This window comes from Phaethon lepturus, unplaced genomic scaffold, assembly GCF_000687285.1.
Source record: "Phaethon lepturus isolate BGI_N335 unplaced genomic scaffold, ASM68728v1 scaffold25467, whole genome shotgun sequence".
Classification (NCBI taxonomy): domain Eukaryota; kingdom Metazoa; phylum Chordata; class Aves; order Phaethontiformes; family Phaethontidae; genus Phaethon; species Phaethon lepturus.
The window spans coordinates 1-14,951 of NW_010550156.1; the positions used below are offsets into that span (position 1 = coordinate 1).

The following is a 14,951-nucleotide window of genomic DNA, read 5'->3' on the forward strand; positions in this document are numbered from 1 at the left end:
ACAAGCCTGAGGGCAGGCACTTGCGCAGGGAGCGGGTAACCACAACAAAGGCTGCTGGAGTCACCGGGCGCAGGGCTCGCCTGGAGACCCGACGATTGCACAGGCAACGCAGGCCTCGCAGCACACTCGGGGGTAAACCGAGCCCATCTCCTCTGAGCAAGGGTACTATGCTCTCACCTACTGCAAAGGGGATAAGCGGACACTTCAGAGCTCTCCGTTTGCTTATACAGGTTCTAATTTCAGGCCTTCTTTTGCCAGAAGGCTCCGTGGCTCACGCGGGGGCAGGACTGCAAGCTCCCCTCGGGGGACTCGCCGCTGCCATGCGTAGGACAGGCAGGTAAGGCGTCCCAGGCCCACGCCGAGCAAGGCCAGGCTGCCGCCAGTGCTCCTGGGTTTTCTTCGCTAGCCCCTTTCCGAACTGCACCGCTTAATTACATTTAACGTCTTACCCAAGCTTCATACGCAATGCTGGATGAAAACATTTAGAGTCGTAAAATGCATCTAGTTCTTACCTTTGATATGCCTGAGGAGATGTGGGAGGTGTATTGAACACATGCGAATATGGGTGATAGGGTGTCTTTTTCAAAGCCTGAATAAGATTTTGTCTATATTCTGGGTCTATACACCACAAGGACCCCTTTCCAATACTCTGCAAAGAAAACAGAATTAAAAAAAAAAATCAAATATTTGATCTAATGGCATAGCCTTATTTATTTAGCAGTATTTGTCAGGAAAAGCAGCGAGTTTGGGTTTTTTGTCAGACAGAAGGGAACATAGTTTGCTTGCCAGAGATTATTGCTCCATTTGTAACATATTGCAACTGTATGATTTAAATCACACTTCTGGGGGAAAAAAGTGAGAATGAATGTTTGATTGTTCCCCTTCCCCTCCCCCCCATTACCAGTTAATATGATTTAATAATATCTGGCAATTTCCCCATCACCCCATACTGGAAAAATAAGAAGCTACAGTTACTGTTAAATGGAAATGTTGAAGTAAATTCTTTTCAAAAGTGATTTTTTTCCTTTTGCTGTTATATTAACAAGAAACAGAGCTAGAAAGGAGGGGTTTAAACACCCTAGCAACTGTTTTAAAAATAAAAGGACTTAATCCTTCGACCACATGACATCAGTGCCATTATACTACAAGAGAAAATTAATCATCTTTTCTCCCCTACGGGGAAAAAAAATACGCCAAAAACCCAAAACAACAACAAAAAAAAGCCCACAATATAATAAGAGTTTAAACCATTTAAGGGTGTTGCGAAATTGTGATCCGTTAAAACAACAGTTACTGTAATTACCCTTTCTGGACACACAGAGCAACTCAAGCAGTCAATCTGTAATGTGAAGACTACACTAAAATTCAGTATTTATTCTGCAGTTACGCGCAGTGCAATTTCAGTTCTTGTCTCAATCCCATCAGAGGTCACGGTGCAGATATTTTGAGTTGTTTTGTGTGAGTTCTCAAACAGAAAAACAACTTCTCCTCAGCTCCACTATCAAAGCATACAAAATGATAGCTCAGGAGCAGCCTTGGTCTGCTGGAGCATACGTAAAAACAAACACCAGTCCTAATTATTGACTGAATTCCACTGGAAAGCTTTCAAGGCATTATGATAAGACTTTTGGTAAACGTTGATGTTTTCTAGTACAAGCAGGGAAGGCTGCACTACCACCTCTAGCCACTTCGCAACCCAGGACCATTCCTTTTCTCAACTACAACTTCTATGAGCAGAGCAAGGCTCTCGGTTTCATGTGTCAAAGAACAAACACACAAATCACACCAAAAGTGGGATATTATTTGCTAAAGCTACAAGGGAGACCAAAAACAGACGCTTGTTTCCTTTCGAAAACTTGTCATCTTTGTGGAGCTCTACCAACTCCCAAGCATTCCTCTGCCTCACGGATGGCTTTAGGACACACAGTGCAATGTGCGAAGCGCCTTACAGACCTCCTTCTGAGCTCACAGGCAGAGAACAGGCACTAAATTCTCCCCTCAAAACACAGAAAAATGAAAAAGAAAAATCTTCCCCAACCTCGCTGAGTGGCTGTGTGGGAGCACCTAGCAAGTTCACAGCACCATGTGAAACCTGGCTTGAAAGAAAAGGAGAGGGGCTGGCACAACCCATAGGAGCCATGACCACTTTCTTTCAGAAGCAAGCACATCTGCTGGGGGGGGATGAAGAAGGAACCATCTCCTGCACGCAGCTCTGGTGGAACCAGGAACATGGGGCCAAGCCTCTTCAGGATGACAGGGTTTAAGCCTGTCTCTCCCCTTGCTTCCTATGGGCACTCTACCAGAAGTCCTCTGAACAGTCTAACGGGTGACACTCTCAAGGTGAAGCAGGGCCCTTGCATGGCCAAAAAGCCCAAGATTCAAGGGGCTAGGGAGAGAAAGCAAGCGAGGCTCATGGGCTTTCATCTCAGTAAAGCACTACAGCAGATGACTGAAAGATCCACTGCTGGTGTCAGTGGTGGAAGCTGTGCACCACACATCTCAAACCAATTTGCGAAAAGGAGACTGTTGTGTTTAGCCCTCTTTTAAACATCGGACAGTGAGCCACAGACTTGACACGATAAGCCTAGCAAGTGACTTTTTAGGCAAAGGACAGAGTCAAAAATAGAATCCAAACCTCTCAAATTCCACTTCCATGCTCCATCCAAGAGTCAGAGCAAGAAGAACATAAAATTTCCTTTTAAGCAAGCAACACGCAAAACTAGGAACGTTTTTCAGGAGAAAACCTTTGCTGGATTCCTTACTCCTTACAGCATGGGATAAGCTTAAAAAAAAAAAAGCTACACTTGAATACCAGCTACCTTATTTGTACTTGCTGGAACACAACATATTGTTTCTGAACTTCTCTGTTTTTTCCTTTACTTCCATGACAGACTTTTCTTTTACCTGGAAGAGACTACCCCCCAAAACCCATCGGAGTTAGTTGAAGTTGAGGGCCTTACAAGAAGATGAAGTCACTACTGAAGAGTAGCTTCAAAACCTTTAATTACAGTTAAGCTAAATTTGTTTGGCTTGCCCATATTCTTGCAAAAAGCCAAAAATAATCTCACTGAAAAACAGAAACTCTCTCACAAAAAAAGTATCGAGAAGGACTGTACTCTTTGTCAAAAGAAACACTGAGAAGACAAATTTGCTGTATTTTCACGCAGCTGAGTTGACTTATAATTTAGCAGCAAAAACAAATGCAATTTAAGGCAAAGCTCTCCAACCATGTGAAATTCCTTTTTTAAGATAGTTACTTTTGTTTCCCCACAATCACACAAGAGAGCAGAAATAAAAAGGAAACTGAAGTGTCATCCAGTTAAGAATCCTTCTTGACTGTCAGAGGTGTGAAGAGCTTCGTTAACTGTCTGTTTAGATGTGTCATTAGTCTTCCCATATACAGAACAATCACGGGAAAGGAAATCATTGGAACTCAGGCCCATCGGTTAGTGATTAATTCCCATCTTATGACACTTGGCATGCTGCTTCGCTACCTCCTCCAAGCCAAAAGTCAATAGTGGCTCCAATCAAAAACCAGCAAGGAAGTGGGGGGGGGGAATCCTGGATTACATTTGTCTCCCAGGCAACAAGTGACTGAGGAGTGGGTAACAGCCCCCTTATCATCCTGGCACTGGGGTGCTTTCAGACCTCCCAACACGCCGCAGCCTCCTCCCAGGGGCAGGCGCAGCCACCTCCGTCTTGCTCATCACCCGTCACTGCTTCTGCACCGTGTTTAAAGTTATTTAAAAAAGGGGGCGTGTTACTACGAGTCCCCTTCACCTCGTGCAAGAGTAGACTATAGTTGCAGGTAAACGATTTCAGAGCTGCTAATGGCGAGAGAAAGCAACACCCCATAGAAATCACCCCGTAAAAGTTTATGACCAAATACATTTTCTTTAAAAAAAAAAAAAATCCTTATTATCTTTTCTACTAAGAAATTGTTATGCCTTTTTCTGTCACTAAATATATATGTAGATTGTATCGGGATATTGTGTACTGAACCTATTAATTCATTTGCTCTTTCTCATATCTCAGATATACAAATCTGATTCTCCCCCCAATTAAAACCAGTGCATCGCCATGAAAAGGTTCATGATACACTCAGTGTCCAATTGTTTTTTCTCCCAATGGACTGCATATAGAAGTTTTTAAATCCTACTTTACACAACCTATTAGGATCCAAACAAGAATGTTTGGTCATCTTTTAATAGAATTGAAAAAAAAGTTTGAAATTTAAAAATAAAAGAATTAAAATGCTGCTTGACAGCACTCTCAGTTCTTATAGCTGAGGATAACAGCATTATCCACTACTAAAACTTCTCATTATAAAGATTGTGCTTCCACATCCCTCTCAACTAACTGCCTGGCCTTATGTATCACCTATCGTCTGCCCAAAGCTCAATGAAAAAAAATTGTGCCTTCAGCCCTTTCCAAGACCAATGGCTGGGAAAAAATGCATACCCTGTCTATGTAAAAATTCCAGCATATGTTTATGTGAGGAATTTTCTTCCCTGGTTATTTTAGCACAGACTTGAAATGTGTTAGGAACGCAGGTTTTTTCCAGGGTTGTTCTTTTCATTGCCATACAAACAGTCTGCTCAAAATAAATCTTTGGGAAGAGAGCGGGCTGAGAGGGATGCCGGCAATTTCAAGTTGCACCTCCTGAAGCTCTGGTTACACGCTCGCTTTGAACCTGCACGGGACTGTGCTGAAACCAGGGAAGAGCAGCTCCAGGCGCCCACATCTCTTGCAGCAGCATTGCCACCAAGAGGGTCCCTAAGGGAACAGACCCCAGAGGGGAATGTTCTCCAAAAGGGATGCAGTGGATGGAGGGCTCCAAGCTGCTGCTGCTCTCCTGGTGCTTGCTGCACTGTTCTCCTCCCTGCCCTCTTGCATGTGCCTAGCCCTTCCGCAAACCCATTTCATTCATTCTCCTCGAAGAAAACTATTTTGCTGGCACAATTTTATGTCATTTGATTAAGCTGGCTTACATGAAGGGTCTGATGAGCACCCAGCACTGCTGCAAAGCAGCATGGATGCAGGGAGCCAGGGAGGGGAACGGGATCTCTCCCCTTCTGCAGCAGAAGCCATGGTGACAGCCTGATGCATTTCCTGGAACAGCACACCGAGAAAGGAAAACCAGGACGCTGGCTGGACACAAAGCAGCTCAGAAGAGGAACTGGAAAACTGGTGTGACAGAGAGCAGGCGTGCATGGGAGAGCTGGAGTGAGCTGGCAGCGAGGCTCGCAGGGAAAGACCAGGGGAGCCATGCAGCCGAGACCAGAGACTCTGAGATGGTGGGCACGGCTGCATGGGGGCAGGGGAAGCCGGGTAGGAGAGGAACTGAAACAGGAGACCCATGAGTGCGTAAGTGACTGCACAGCTCTGCACAGGCACCCAGGCTATGCCAGCAAGCTGAGAATTATTAAACTGAATTCTTTGAGTTAAGGACCTTGCTACTTCAAATAAACGAACAAAACCAAAACCAAGCCAACGACTCCCACTGAGTAGATCAGTCCTTTTTCATCTCCACTACCAAACCAGGAAGGGATGAGCGATCACGTATAGACTCTCCTGAACCTAAACTGTCAGCAGTATGAATTAGGCATACCCAGGCTGAAGTGGTGTAGATGTATGCTGTCTTTGAGAACTATGCCATACTAATTACAGGGGTGCTTTGGGAACTGTAAAAACAAGCAGAAAAAGCAGCAATTTCCCATTACTTGAAAAAAGGGCACTTCTAGCTAGCATCTGCAGTCCCAAGCTATCAAGTCTTGAAATCACACCACAGTGACTTACCAATCCCTGCCTAGCTCAGTGCAAGTTGCTGCAGTCGTTAACACAGGACCTGCGAATAACACTAATGACACTATCTGCAATGATGAGGAACCTTCTGGTGTCAGTATTCACCATTACTGATCTAAGGGTTTGCTCTCCCATGGATGAAACCTACTATTGTTACAGCAAATGACCTCTTTGCAAGTAATAGTGGAGCGATTACTGGGTATCAAAGGTTCTTACTCTCAAGAAATATTTATCCTGAGCTCCTTGCACCCTGTTACCGTGCAACAGCAGGCTTGAAGGAAACCCGTCACACCAATTTGCCAAGAAGTTTATCCAGGGGAATGCAGTACAGCTTCTACAGGTGTCCAAGTATGCCATGTGAGCACAGAAGTGTTTCTCTAGGATCAAGCTTTAGAGAACCAGTTTTTGAAATGCAGATTACAAAAAAAATAATTGTATGATAGAGATATCCATGATGTCACTGCAGAATTTACAACAATCGCTTGAGTAACTACAGCCACGACCAGAATCTGAAAAAATTATTGCTATTAGACCAGAATAGGTTTCTGGGATAAGGTATGAGGGAGAGTAACGATTCTCAACTTTTATGTCTGCACCACATCTAATGTGGCAGCATGAGGTCATCAGCTGCCTCTTCACAGACACCATGCCTCTGGAACCACTGCTGACTGCTCACACCTGTGGATGAAACCTCTGGGGGTGGTGAGAGCATGTCCGTGGCTGTCGGGCAGCGAGGACCCATAAAGCCCCCCAGAGAACAGGCACGACGGAAACTTCTACCCATGAAAAGAGCATGGTATTTCACTCACCACCGGACGCTGCAGTCACCCAAAACACAGGGCGCTTCTGGAAACCTTGATTGAAAACTGGTTGGTTCCCAGGACAGCAAACTAACATCAAGAATTCCTCCTAAACAAAATTCCCCTCTTCTCACCTTATGGAAAAAAAAAATAATCTTTTTCGTAAGAAAAGTAAGGGATTTTTGTGAGGAGATGGAGAGGAAGGAGGAAGGGAAGTAAAATACTTTCCAAGTGGCACCTCATGACACATTGCCTTTAGCTCTGAAACGCATCAAGAAGAACACAATAATCATTCCAAAATCCACCTCAGGAGGGAATGACTTGCATAAGTAACTTCCCTGCACTACGCAGAGATGCCTGCCTAGTGACTTAAAAACCATCCTGCAATACAACATAGATTACACATCCTTCACCAAGTATGCCGCTACTCTTGAAGGTTTGCAAATGTTGTGCATGCACTATGGGAAATAAGTGGCTCACGATTACAAAATTCACCAAGACTAGAAAATGCAAGTCTACTGCAACCACTGATGCAGTGCTGAATCAGCACTGCAACAGTAAGGGCAGACAGGCTTTTCAATATCCAAAGAGAACTTGTGCAACCAGGAACAATACCCAAAGGCCAGCTCTGTGCTATTCACCTGCAGACAGCAATGCCAAGAAGATTGCACCTTCCGTTTTTCAGTTCAGCTACCCATCCCTCACATTAGTATCGCCCTCCTCTAAATGAAGGGCATCTCACTGCTAAAATAGGATCAACTCAGAATTGTAGTTCCTTCATTTACATGAGGTAGAATTAGCATACTAGTATCAAAACTGGGGAAAGAGACTATATAACAAATTTTAAACTATTTAGCTGTCAAATGCTCAGGAAGATTTACAATTAAGATCCTAAAGTTGGTCTGCTGATCTGTTTGAAAATCTGTTGGTTATCTTTACTCATCAGTATTTCATGTTATCAAGATGGACATAATGTTGCTTACTCTGCTCGCCTACATTGGTTCTCCAGTTTTAAATGAGTTTTTATGAGTGGTCACAGATAATAGTAAACCTTTATCCTTTTTAACAGCTATGTACCTTGCAGATGAGGCTAGTGGGTTCTCTAGTTACTCCTTTCTTAAACAAATGAAGTAATTCGCAGAAAGACACAAACAGAGCATTTGAATCATCTGAGGTCAGCTAGGTTGTTGGTTTTTTTTAAAAGAAATAAAACTGCTAAGGAATTCTTAAAGAAAGAAAAACAAAGCCATTGCCAACGATTCCTATTATTATAAAACACATTCCTTAGATCCACTGTAATCTCACATAAAAATTACAAATAACTATTCATGTAGTTTAAGGCTAGATTTTCTTCATTCTCTTCCAACATTTCTAGCACAGACCAGTGAAATTCTATATGGCCAGTTTTAAAGAATTGCACTATAAACCTTAACAGTAATTTTAATGACAGTAACAACTGCATGGTAAGCACGTAATTTTCAGAAACCCTCACACAAAATCCCTCTTGCCTATGAACTCAAAAGAGTTAGAAACTTCCCCTGCCCTTCTGAGGAAAGTTTGGCAATGTTAGGTTTGACAGCTTGACACCAAGAAAAAACTAAAGTAGTATTTGCATGCAGCATAACAAAACCCTCACACCCACTTCTGCATGTTTTCAACTCTTTTTTTTCAGTAAACTAGCAGTCATAGCTCAGCTCAAGCACAAAGCTGAAAAAGAGCTCCGACTAGCTAAAACACAATTACATGACCATAAATACATGCTCATTTAATGCAGGAAATTAAAGGTTTGATAGGAAGGCTCGCTGGAATATAGTGTTCAACCCAAGTAAACCAGCTGCATCAAGAAAACATCGGCTTTTCTGAAGAAAACAAAAGGTTGGGGCTTTTTAAATCTTATTTTGCTCCAAGTGAAAACATCCATTAGTTCAAATCACACAAGTCCAAGTCTCTGCTGTCAGGCTCATCTCTTGATATTTCAGCTCACTTCTCAAAGAGCTACCCCCAACACCAACACAGCCATCAACATTTTAAACCCCTGGTTTGCCTTTAGGAAAGTGGCCTTATTCTGTGGTGCCCAGGGTGCAGGGGCATTAACCGTCTCCATGCCTCTGGTGTCCTTCCAGTTACAAAACGGGCATTGTCCTTCCGACTGGAGAGCTTGGGTTGGTAAATAACTTCACTGAGAATGAGAACTATGATTATAGTGAAAAAGGACTACTTACCCTCAAAATAAAACAAAACAAAACCCCCCAAACCCAACAGGAAGCCAAGCATGCAAATAAACAATGCTACAGGAATAAAGGGGCCAGACGAGCACTGTGAAGCAACAAGCTGCAGAAAAGGGAAGGCTTTGGTATACCACAGTAAAAAAAAACCAAAGCAAAACCTATTTCACGGGCAAGATGCAGTGCAAGATCCTGCAACACAAGAAAGTGCTACCGAAACACACACTGTCCAGGTCTTCCAATGTTAAAGGAGCTCGTCTCACCAGCACAAGACATAATAGAATTTTTCTTTGTACCTTTGGACTTTTATGTGCTATTAGAGTGAAGGGCCCTGTTCCCTTCAGCAGTGCCTTTAGAGGCTGACCCTTACACAAAGCCCTAAAGAGCACCCTGTAAGTAAAGCCACAGGTACAGGTCCTGTGGCCTTGTCTACCGGCCACAAGCAGAGCAAAGAAACTGCGTAACATCTCACAGCAATGGCTGCGAGAGAGCACAGGAGTGACTGCATAGACAGTTTGGGGTTTACATGAATGAAGGCATTCATGGGCTTTAAAGCAATTTTTGACTTCGGCACTCCCCCTTACAAGTACAGAGAAGTCAGAAACGTCTCCTAGTGCGTGACCTAGACACCCAGCAAGTCTGAGCTGCAGCCAAAGCATCACCCCAGAGTCCAGGCTCCTGATCCCACATGGGGCACTTCAACACCCGGTCTGGAACAATTCTCTATCGTTATTTCAGTCACAGTGACCCACTGCCAGATGACATCACAGGCACAGCTGGTCCACTGCTCCTCCAGCACACCAGCACCTCTATGTCCATTCGTACAGGTAAGCTCGCACAATACTATTGCCTACAGGCTGCAGTGGATCTGCTACACCACATCAGCTTCCCACTGCTCTCATCATAAAATGACTCCTCCAACAGGCTCAGGAGGTGTTGCATTATGTCACCCAACTCCAAGAGTCACATTTAGCCCGTTAAATATCTCCTTGCTGAGTTTAGATGCAAACCACCCTATAAAACTATGAGGCTCCCATATGGAAATCCTTCAAGCAACTGGAGAAAAGAGTGTCGTTAACTGCCCTTAAACAATGCCTGGCTCCTATATAAAATAGTAGTATGTTGTTTCATGCTAGTGCCTAGCAACCCCAGGCATTCCCAAAGCCTCCCCAGGCTAGGTGAAATCTGGGTGCTGAAGAAGAGAGGCTGGGACACTGCTGGGGAGGAGCAAAGTGCAAGATCAAACGGATGCGCACGGAGACTGGTCTGGGAAGGCAAGACAGCCCAGAAGACAAGCCTGTCAGCATGACAGGCCATCACACAGCACACTTGAGGGAGATTAAGTAGTAAGTAGCATTAATAATGTCATTTCAGCCTACAGAATTCCTGCGTATATATGGGAAGTGTAATTATCCCTACTCTACTGAAAAGAAAATTGAGGAGACATAGAAACAAGAGAATAAAAAAAGTGCTCAAGGTCACCTATAAAGTCAATGGCAAACGAAAAAAGAAAAAAAATCCCAGAGACTCCAGACTCATAGCCCATTTAGTGGGATGTGCTAATTTCATGTCAGAGGGGCACTCATTTAAATACCCACTGGTCATCCGATACTCTCCACGGTATCTAGATTATAAAACTGGAAAAAAAATTACAAATTGCCTTTTCTTACAAATATATAGTAACATCATATATGAAAACCTAGTGAGAATTTTAAAACACAACCCTTCACCCCACAGATACTCAAAAAATTATTCAACACTTATATCTGTGCTAAAGGTTTGCAGGTCATTTTTTGCTTACTAGTGTATTAATGATGAAATCAGCCAGTGAGTGAATTTCCAGGGAAAGGGGTTAACAGCTAGTAGGGACGGATGGGAGAGAATAGGTTGCACTATATCCATTAGCAGTGACAAATAAAAATAGAAATAAGGAAGACCTGACAAAAGCTAATGGATTTGCACCATTTCCCCATATAACGGTTTATTTAATATAGGGTTTTTCCTTGCTTAGTATTTAATATTGGTTCTCATGATGAATTGAGGGGGAAAAACAGCACTTTGATAAATGGTTGGAGAGGCTGCCTGGATGTGGGGTTTCCAAGTGTCCCTCGGCTCTTTAAGGAAACAAAGCTGTGCTCTATCCTGAGCCCTGCTCCACAGCCTCAACAGATCCCCAGCACCTGCAGCAGGCACACACTGAAGAAAAACCATCCTCCTGCAACAGAGACCTCAGTGTTACTGCACATCTGTCAACACACTAATTATTTTATTTCTGCCACTTACATACACATACTCTATTCTGCCTGTGTCCCATTTCTACATTAAGTTCAGAGATACTTACTTTTTACTATCATTTCTCTTTTCCTCTCTTCTTTCTCATGGCTGAATGAAGCCCCAGAAAACAAAATAAAACATACCCCCATGCTGCAAATGCAATCCAAAATGAGGCAACTTCTTGACTGCATTTGAAGCCTTCACCTTACTCACACGGCACAAATCAGCACAAACTCAGCGGGACAGGGCCTGGCTTCAGGAGCCTCAACAGCCCACATATCACAAGCCCAAACTTCATGGACCCTAAAAAACCTGGGACTTCACCACAGCTTGGCATCTTTGCAAGCAGCCTACACCAATCCTCCTTCCTCCCAAACACCGGGTACTGCAGATATACCTCCTGCATTAGTCAGTAAGACCAACACCTCTGCAATGAAGGCAAACCGGGGCAGGACCTGTTTAGCTACAGAGCAGACCGGCCCCCTGCAGGGAGGTCAAAACCCAGCTGCTCCAGCAAGCACAAGCCCTCTTAGACACCAGGCACCCTGCTGGGACTAAAATGTCAGCACTTGTGGGAGAGGGCTTTCCTCACCTGGTGGGATTTGGCATCTTGTTTTTATTGTAATACAAAACAAGCAAGAAATCCCACCAGAAAGCCTGCACATGGCTGGCCAGGGAGCAGCAAGCTCCTGCAGGGCCCAGCCGTAGAGGAAGAGCACCATCATCTTCTCATTAACCTCTTCCCACATCTTCTGGAGAAGCAGCCATAAAAGAGCTGCCCCGGGAGAGGCAGAAACACGCCTTGACTGCACCAAAGCCTTCCAGCGTGGGGAGTCTCTGATCTCAAGACTGCCAGGGAATTACATACCCGAGCAGAGATGGGGAGCAGGCTGCTAAGTTGCCTGCCTGCCTCCACCAACTACCACGTCGCAGGTCGCTAAAAAGCACCCTCTCCTGATCCTAGCTGTAACTATGGTGTCCTCCGGCAGCCCACCTGTGTAGAAGTGCACCAAGGCTCTTCCCACTCCAGCTGGCATGATGCCCCAGCCCACCGGTGGCAGGAGACAGCCAGGGCTGTGGCGTTACCACAAGCACAAACAGGAGACACCATGGCATGCGGGTTAAGCACAGCGTGTCCTCCCATCCCACACAGGCAGCAAGCACAGTCCCCTTGCCCTCCCTGCAGGTGTGTATGGCACCAGCCCCCACTGTGCCACAGCTGGGGAGCCTGCTCCCAGCCCCAGGGGATGAGCATCCTACCACAAAGGTCGAGGAGGGAAAAGCAGGTGAGAAATTGTCCTTCTCAGCAGAAAGATGTGGTTGGCAGGAGGAGAAAGCAAGCTGAATTGCTGGGTCTCATCCAAGTCATCCTCAAGGTGGAGTAAGTTAAAAGGAACAATATGGGAACTTCTCATTGTGGGAGCAATTAATTCAGATGTGCTTCCATTTCCTCCCATTTTTACTTTACGTCCGCTGTAGAAGCACAGGCTTGCAAAAACAGTACGAAGATGAACTTGCTCAGCCTTCAAAGTTTTATTAACAGTAAGATTGATTAAAACCGTAACAAGACTCCCTTTATTTTTTTCCATGCAGCATCTCAAAAACAGATTTGACAATTACAAGTTTTTTGTTGCCTTGGGTTTTTTAGGTGTATTTTTACAAGCATGGCTTCATGGTTTGCAACTGGTAGAACACTAAAAGCGGCAGATGCAACAAAACTTGGCGTGAGGAACTTCTGCAGCACGAGCCACTAAATCAAGCATATTTCAGAGTGGATACTTAATACTGCATTTCAGCTTCCTTGAGCACCTCCACCGATAAAACAGATTTAAAAGTGTGCAGATAGTTTATTAAACATGGCAAAGTGATTACATTAGAGAAGATGTAGACTCACTGGTGTGTGTGGATTTAAAGCAAAAAGATTAATATTTAAATCTAGATTTTTTCCAAGGAAGCTAGCAAGTCCCTGATCAAAACCTACAGTTTGGCAAGAATAGGATTCACAGGTTTATTCACATTATTTCCTGGGCAGACTGCATTAGCAGAGCATTAATCAAAGTCTAAATACTTAAAGATCCTGACTCAATATAGATTCTTCCTCTGTTTAAAGGCCATCTCATTTTTCCAGATGCTATTCCAAATCCCACAGTGATTTTGCTATTTCATGCAAAAAGCAAAGGAAAAGCGGGTTTCCTCAAATTCACAGAAAAGAATCAAAATACATGTGACAGAGGCAGCAGCAGAGAGCCAGCCTGCAAACTCGCTGCAACAAACCCAACAGAAATAGAAATGTCACTCTTCAGGGCGCTTTTTCGGCTAAGCTGGTAGCAAACAGGATGTGAGCATCAGTCACTCCGCGCAGTGAAGAGGTTATTCAGAATAGCAAGTTCAGGCACAGACCGCGTCTTTTACTGCATAAGGAAAGAGTGGGAGGAAGGCGGGGGGGGAGGACCCAACCCTTTCAACCCACACACCACAGCCCTGCCTACTTGGGTTTTCCCCAGTCTCTTTTTAACTGAATTCTCTCACAACAGTCATTTTCAAGTGTGATGTTCACAGGCAGCCCCCATGAAAGAGGGCTGCACGGGAAGCCTGGGTGTGCTTCGAGTGTGCCGGGAGGAGGAGAAATGGCAGGTTTCTCAGGGAAATGAGACCATGGACAACCTCAGCAGCCCTGAGAAGAGGGACTGGGGCACTTGTCAAAAACACACACCGTCCACAGAAAGGCAGGATTACTGCTTGGCTTGAACATGAGAACAAGTGAAAAAAACAGAGTTTGGAGTAGGGGAGGGGAAAAAGAGAAGACAACACTGTTTGACAGATTCTAGAAAGCTCTGGAAATTAGAAAAGCTGTATTAACTTCTACACTGGGCTAACTCCCCATCTTCACTCTCCCACTCTTCGGTGTTTACTAGCAAGCTATTACTCATCCTGATCATCGTATACAAAAAGGCTGCTGATCAATATTGCACAAGGGTGATTAGTGCTCAGTGATTAAACATCAGTGTATGAATTTATCTGACTTAACATGCCTGAAGTGGAAGGAAACAGGGAGAAACAATTTCTGAGCAGACTCCAGTAATGAAAATTGACAACTTGCCCAACATCAGATGTTGATGTTGTGAAGAGTTCAGAAGTAACAAGGAGAAGAAGATGTATGATATTCTCAGAAGGACAGAAAATTGTTTTCCTCCAAATTATTCATGATCAAATATGCCTTTGAACAGATCTACCATCTAAAGGAAAAGAAAAATCTCATTTAAGGGTGCCAAAGCAAGGCTATTTTGATGACACAGGTGTCATGCAAACAGGCCTGCTGTGACCTGAGTCACTGCTCCAGGTCTCCTGTGATCTTTTTCTCTATCAGTTTCACACAGGAAGCCTTCATATTTGACACACCAAAAATAGCAGATGGTTTACAAATGAAAATCTTGCTTCAAAAAAGGTTGCAAATTTTTTCTTTTCCGAAATGCAAATGCACTTTCAGTACAGTTGCAACAATGATTTAAAGCACTTGCCCCTGCCACACGTTCCTCAGACATTTATGAACAGTTCCATTTCTAGATAATGCAAGGAAGAAAAGAGAGAACTAAGAGGGGAAAAAACACAAAAACAGCAATCAGAAATGAATACCTGAATGTGAAAAGCAACCAAAACCAACATACAAACTCCCTTAGAGAGAAAAACACGTAGCTAGGAAATGAAGTCCAAACTGCTGAAGGCCATGTCCAAAGGCTGACCCAAAAGGAAGGGGCACCTTATAATTGACTCCATCCATCATACTGATGATGAAAAACTTTGACAGCAGTGATCTTACCTTTCAGAGCTGCATAATGTAGCATATCCT

The 14,951-nt window shown here is 44.0% G+C and overlaps 1 protein-coding gene across 1 annotated transcript in view; it reads right to left on the reverse strand.

Moving 5' to 3' along the window:
* Positions 1–512: 512 nt before the first annotated feature.
* Positions 513–14,951, reverse strand: part of LOC104623402 (forkhead box protein N3) — a gene marked incomplete at its 3' end in the record, with an annotated part of 28,399 nt that continues 13,960 nt past the window's right edge. The window contains exon 2 of the mRNA XM_010290480.1: positions 513–649. Within this exon, the coding sequence (XP_010288782.1) occupies positions 513–649 (137 nt within the window). The remainder of the gene's footprint in view (positions 650–14,951) is intronic.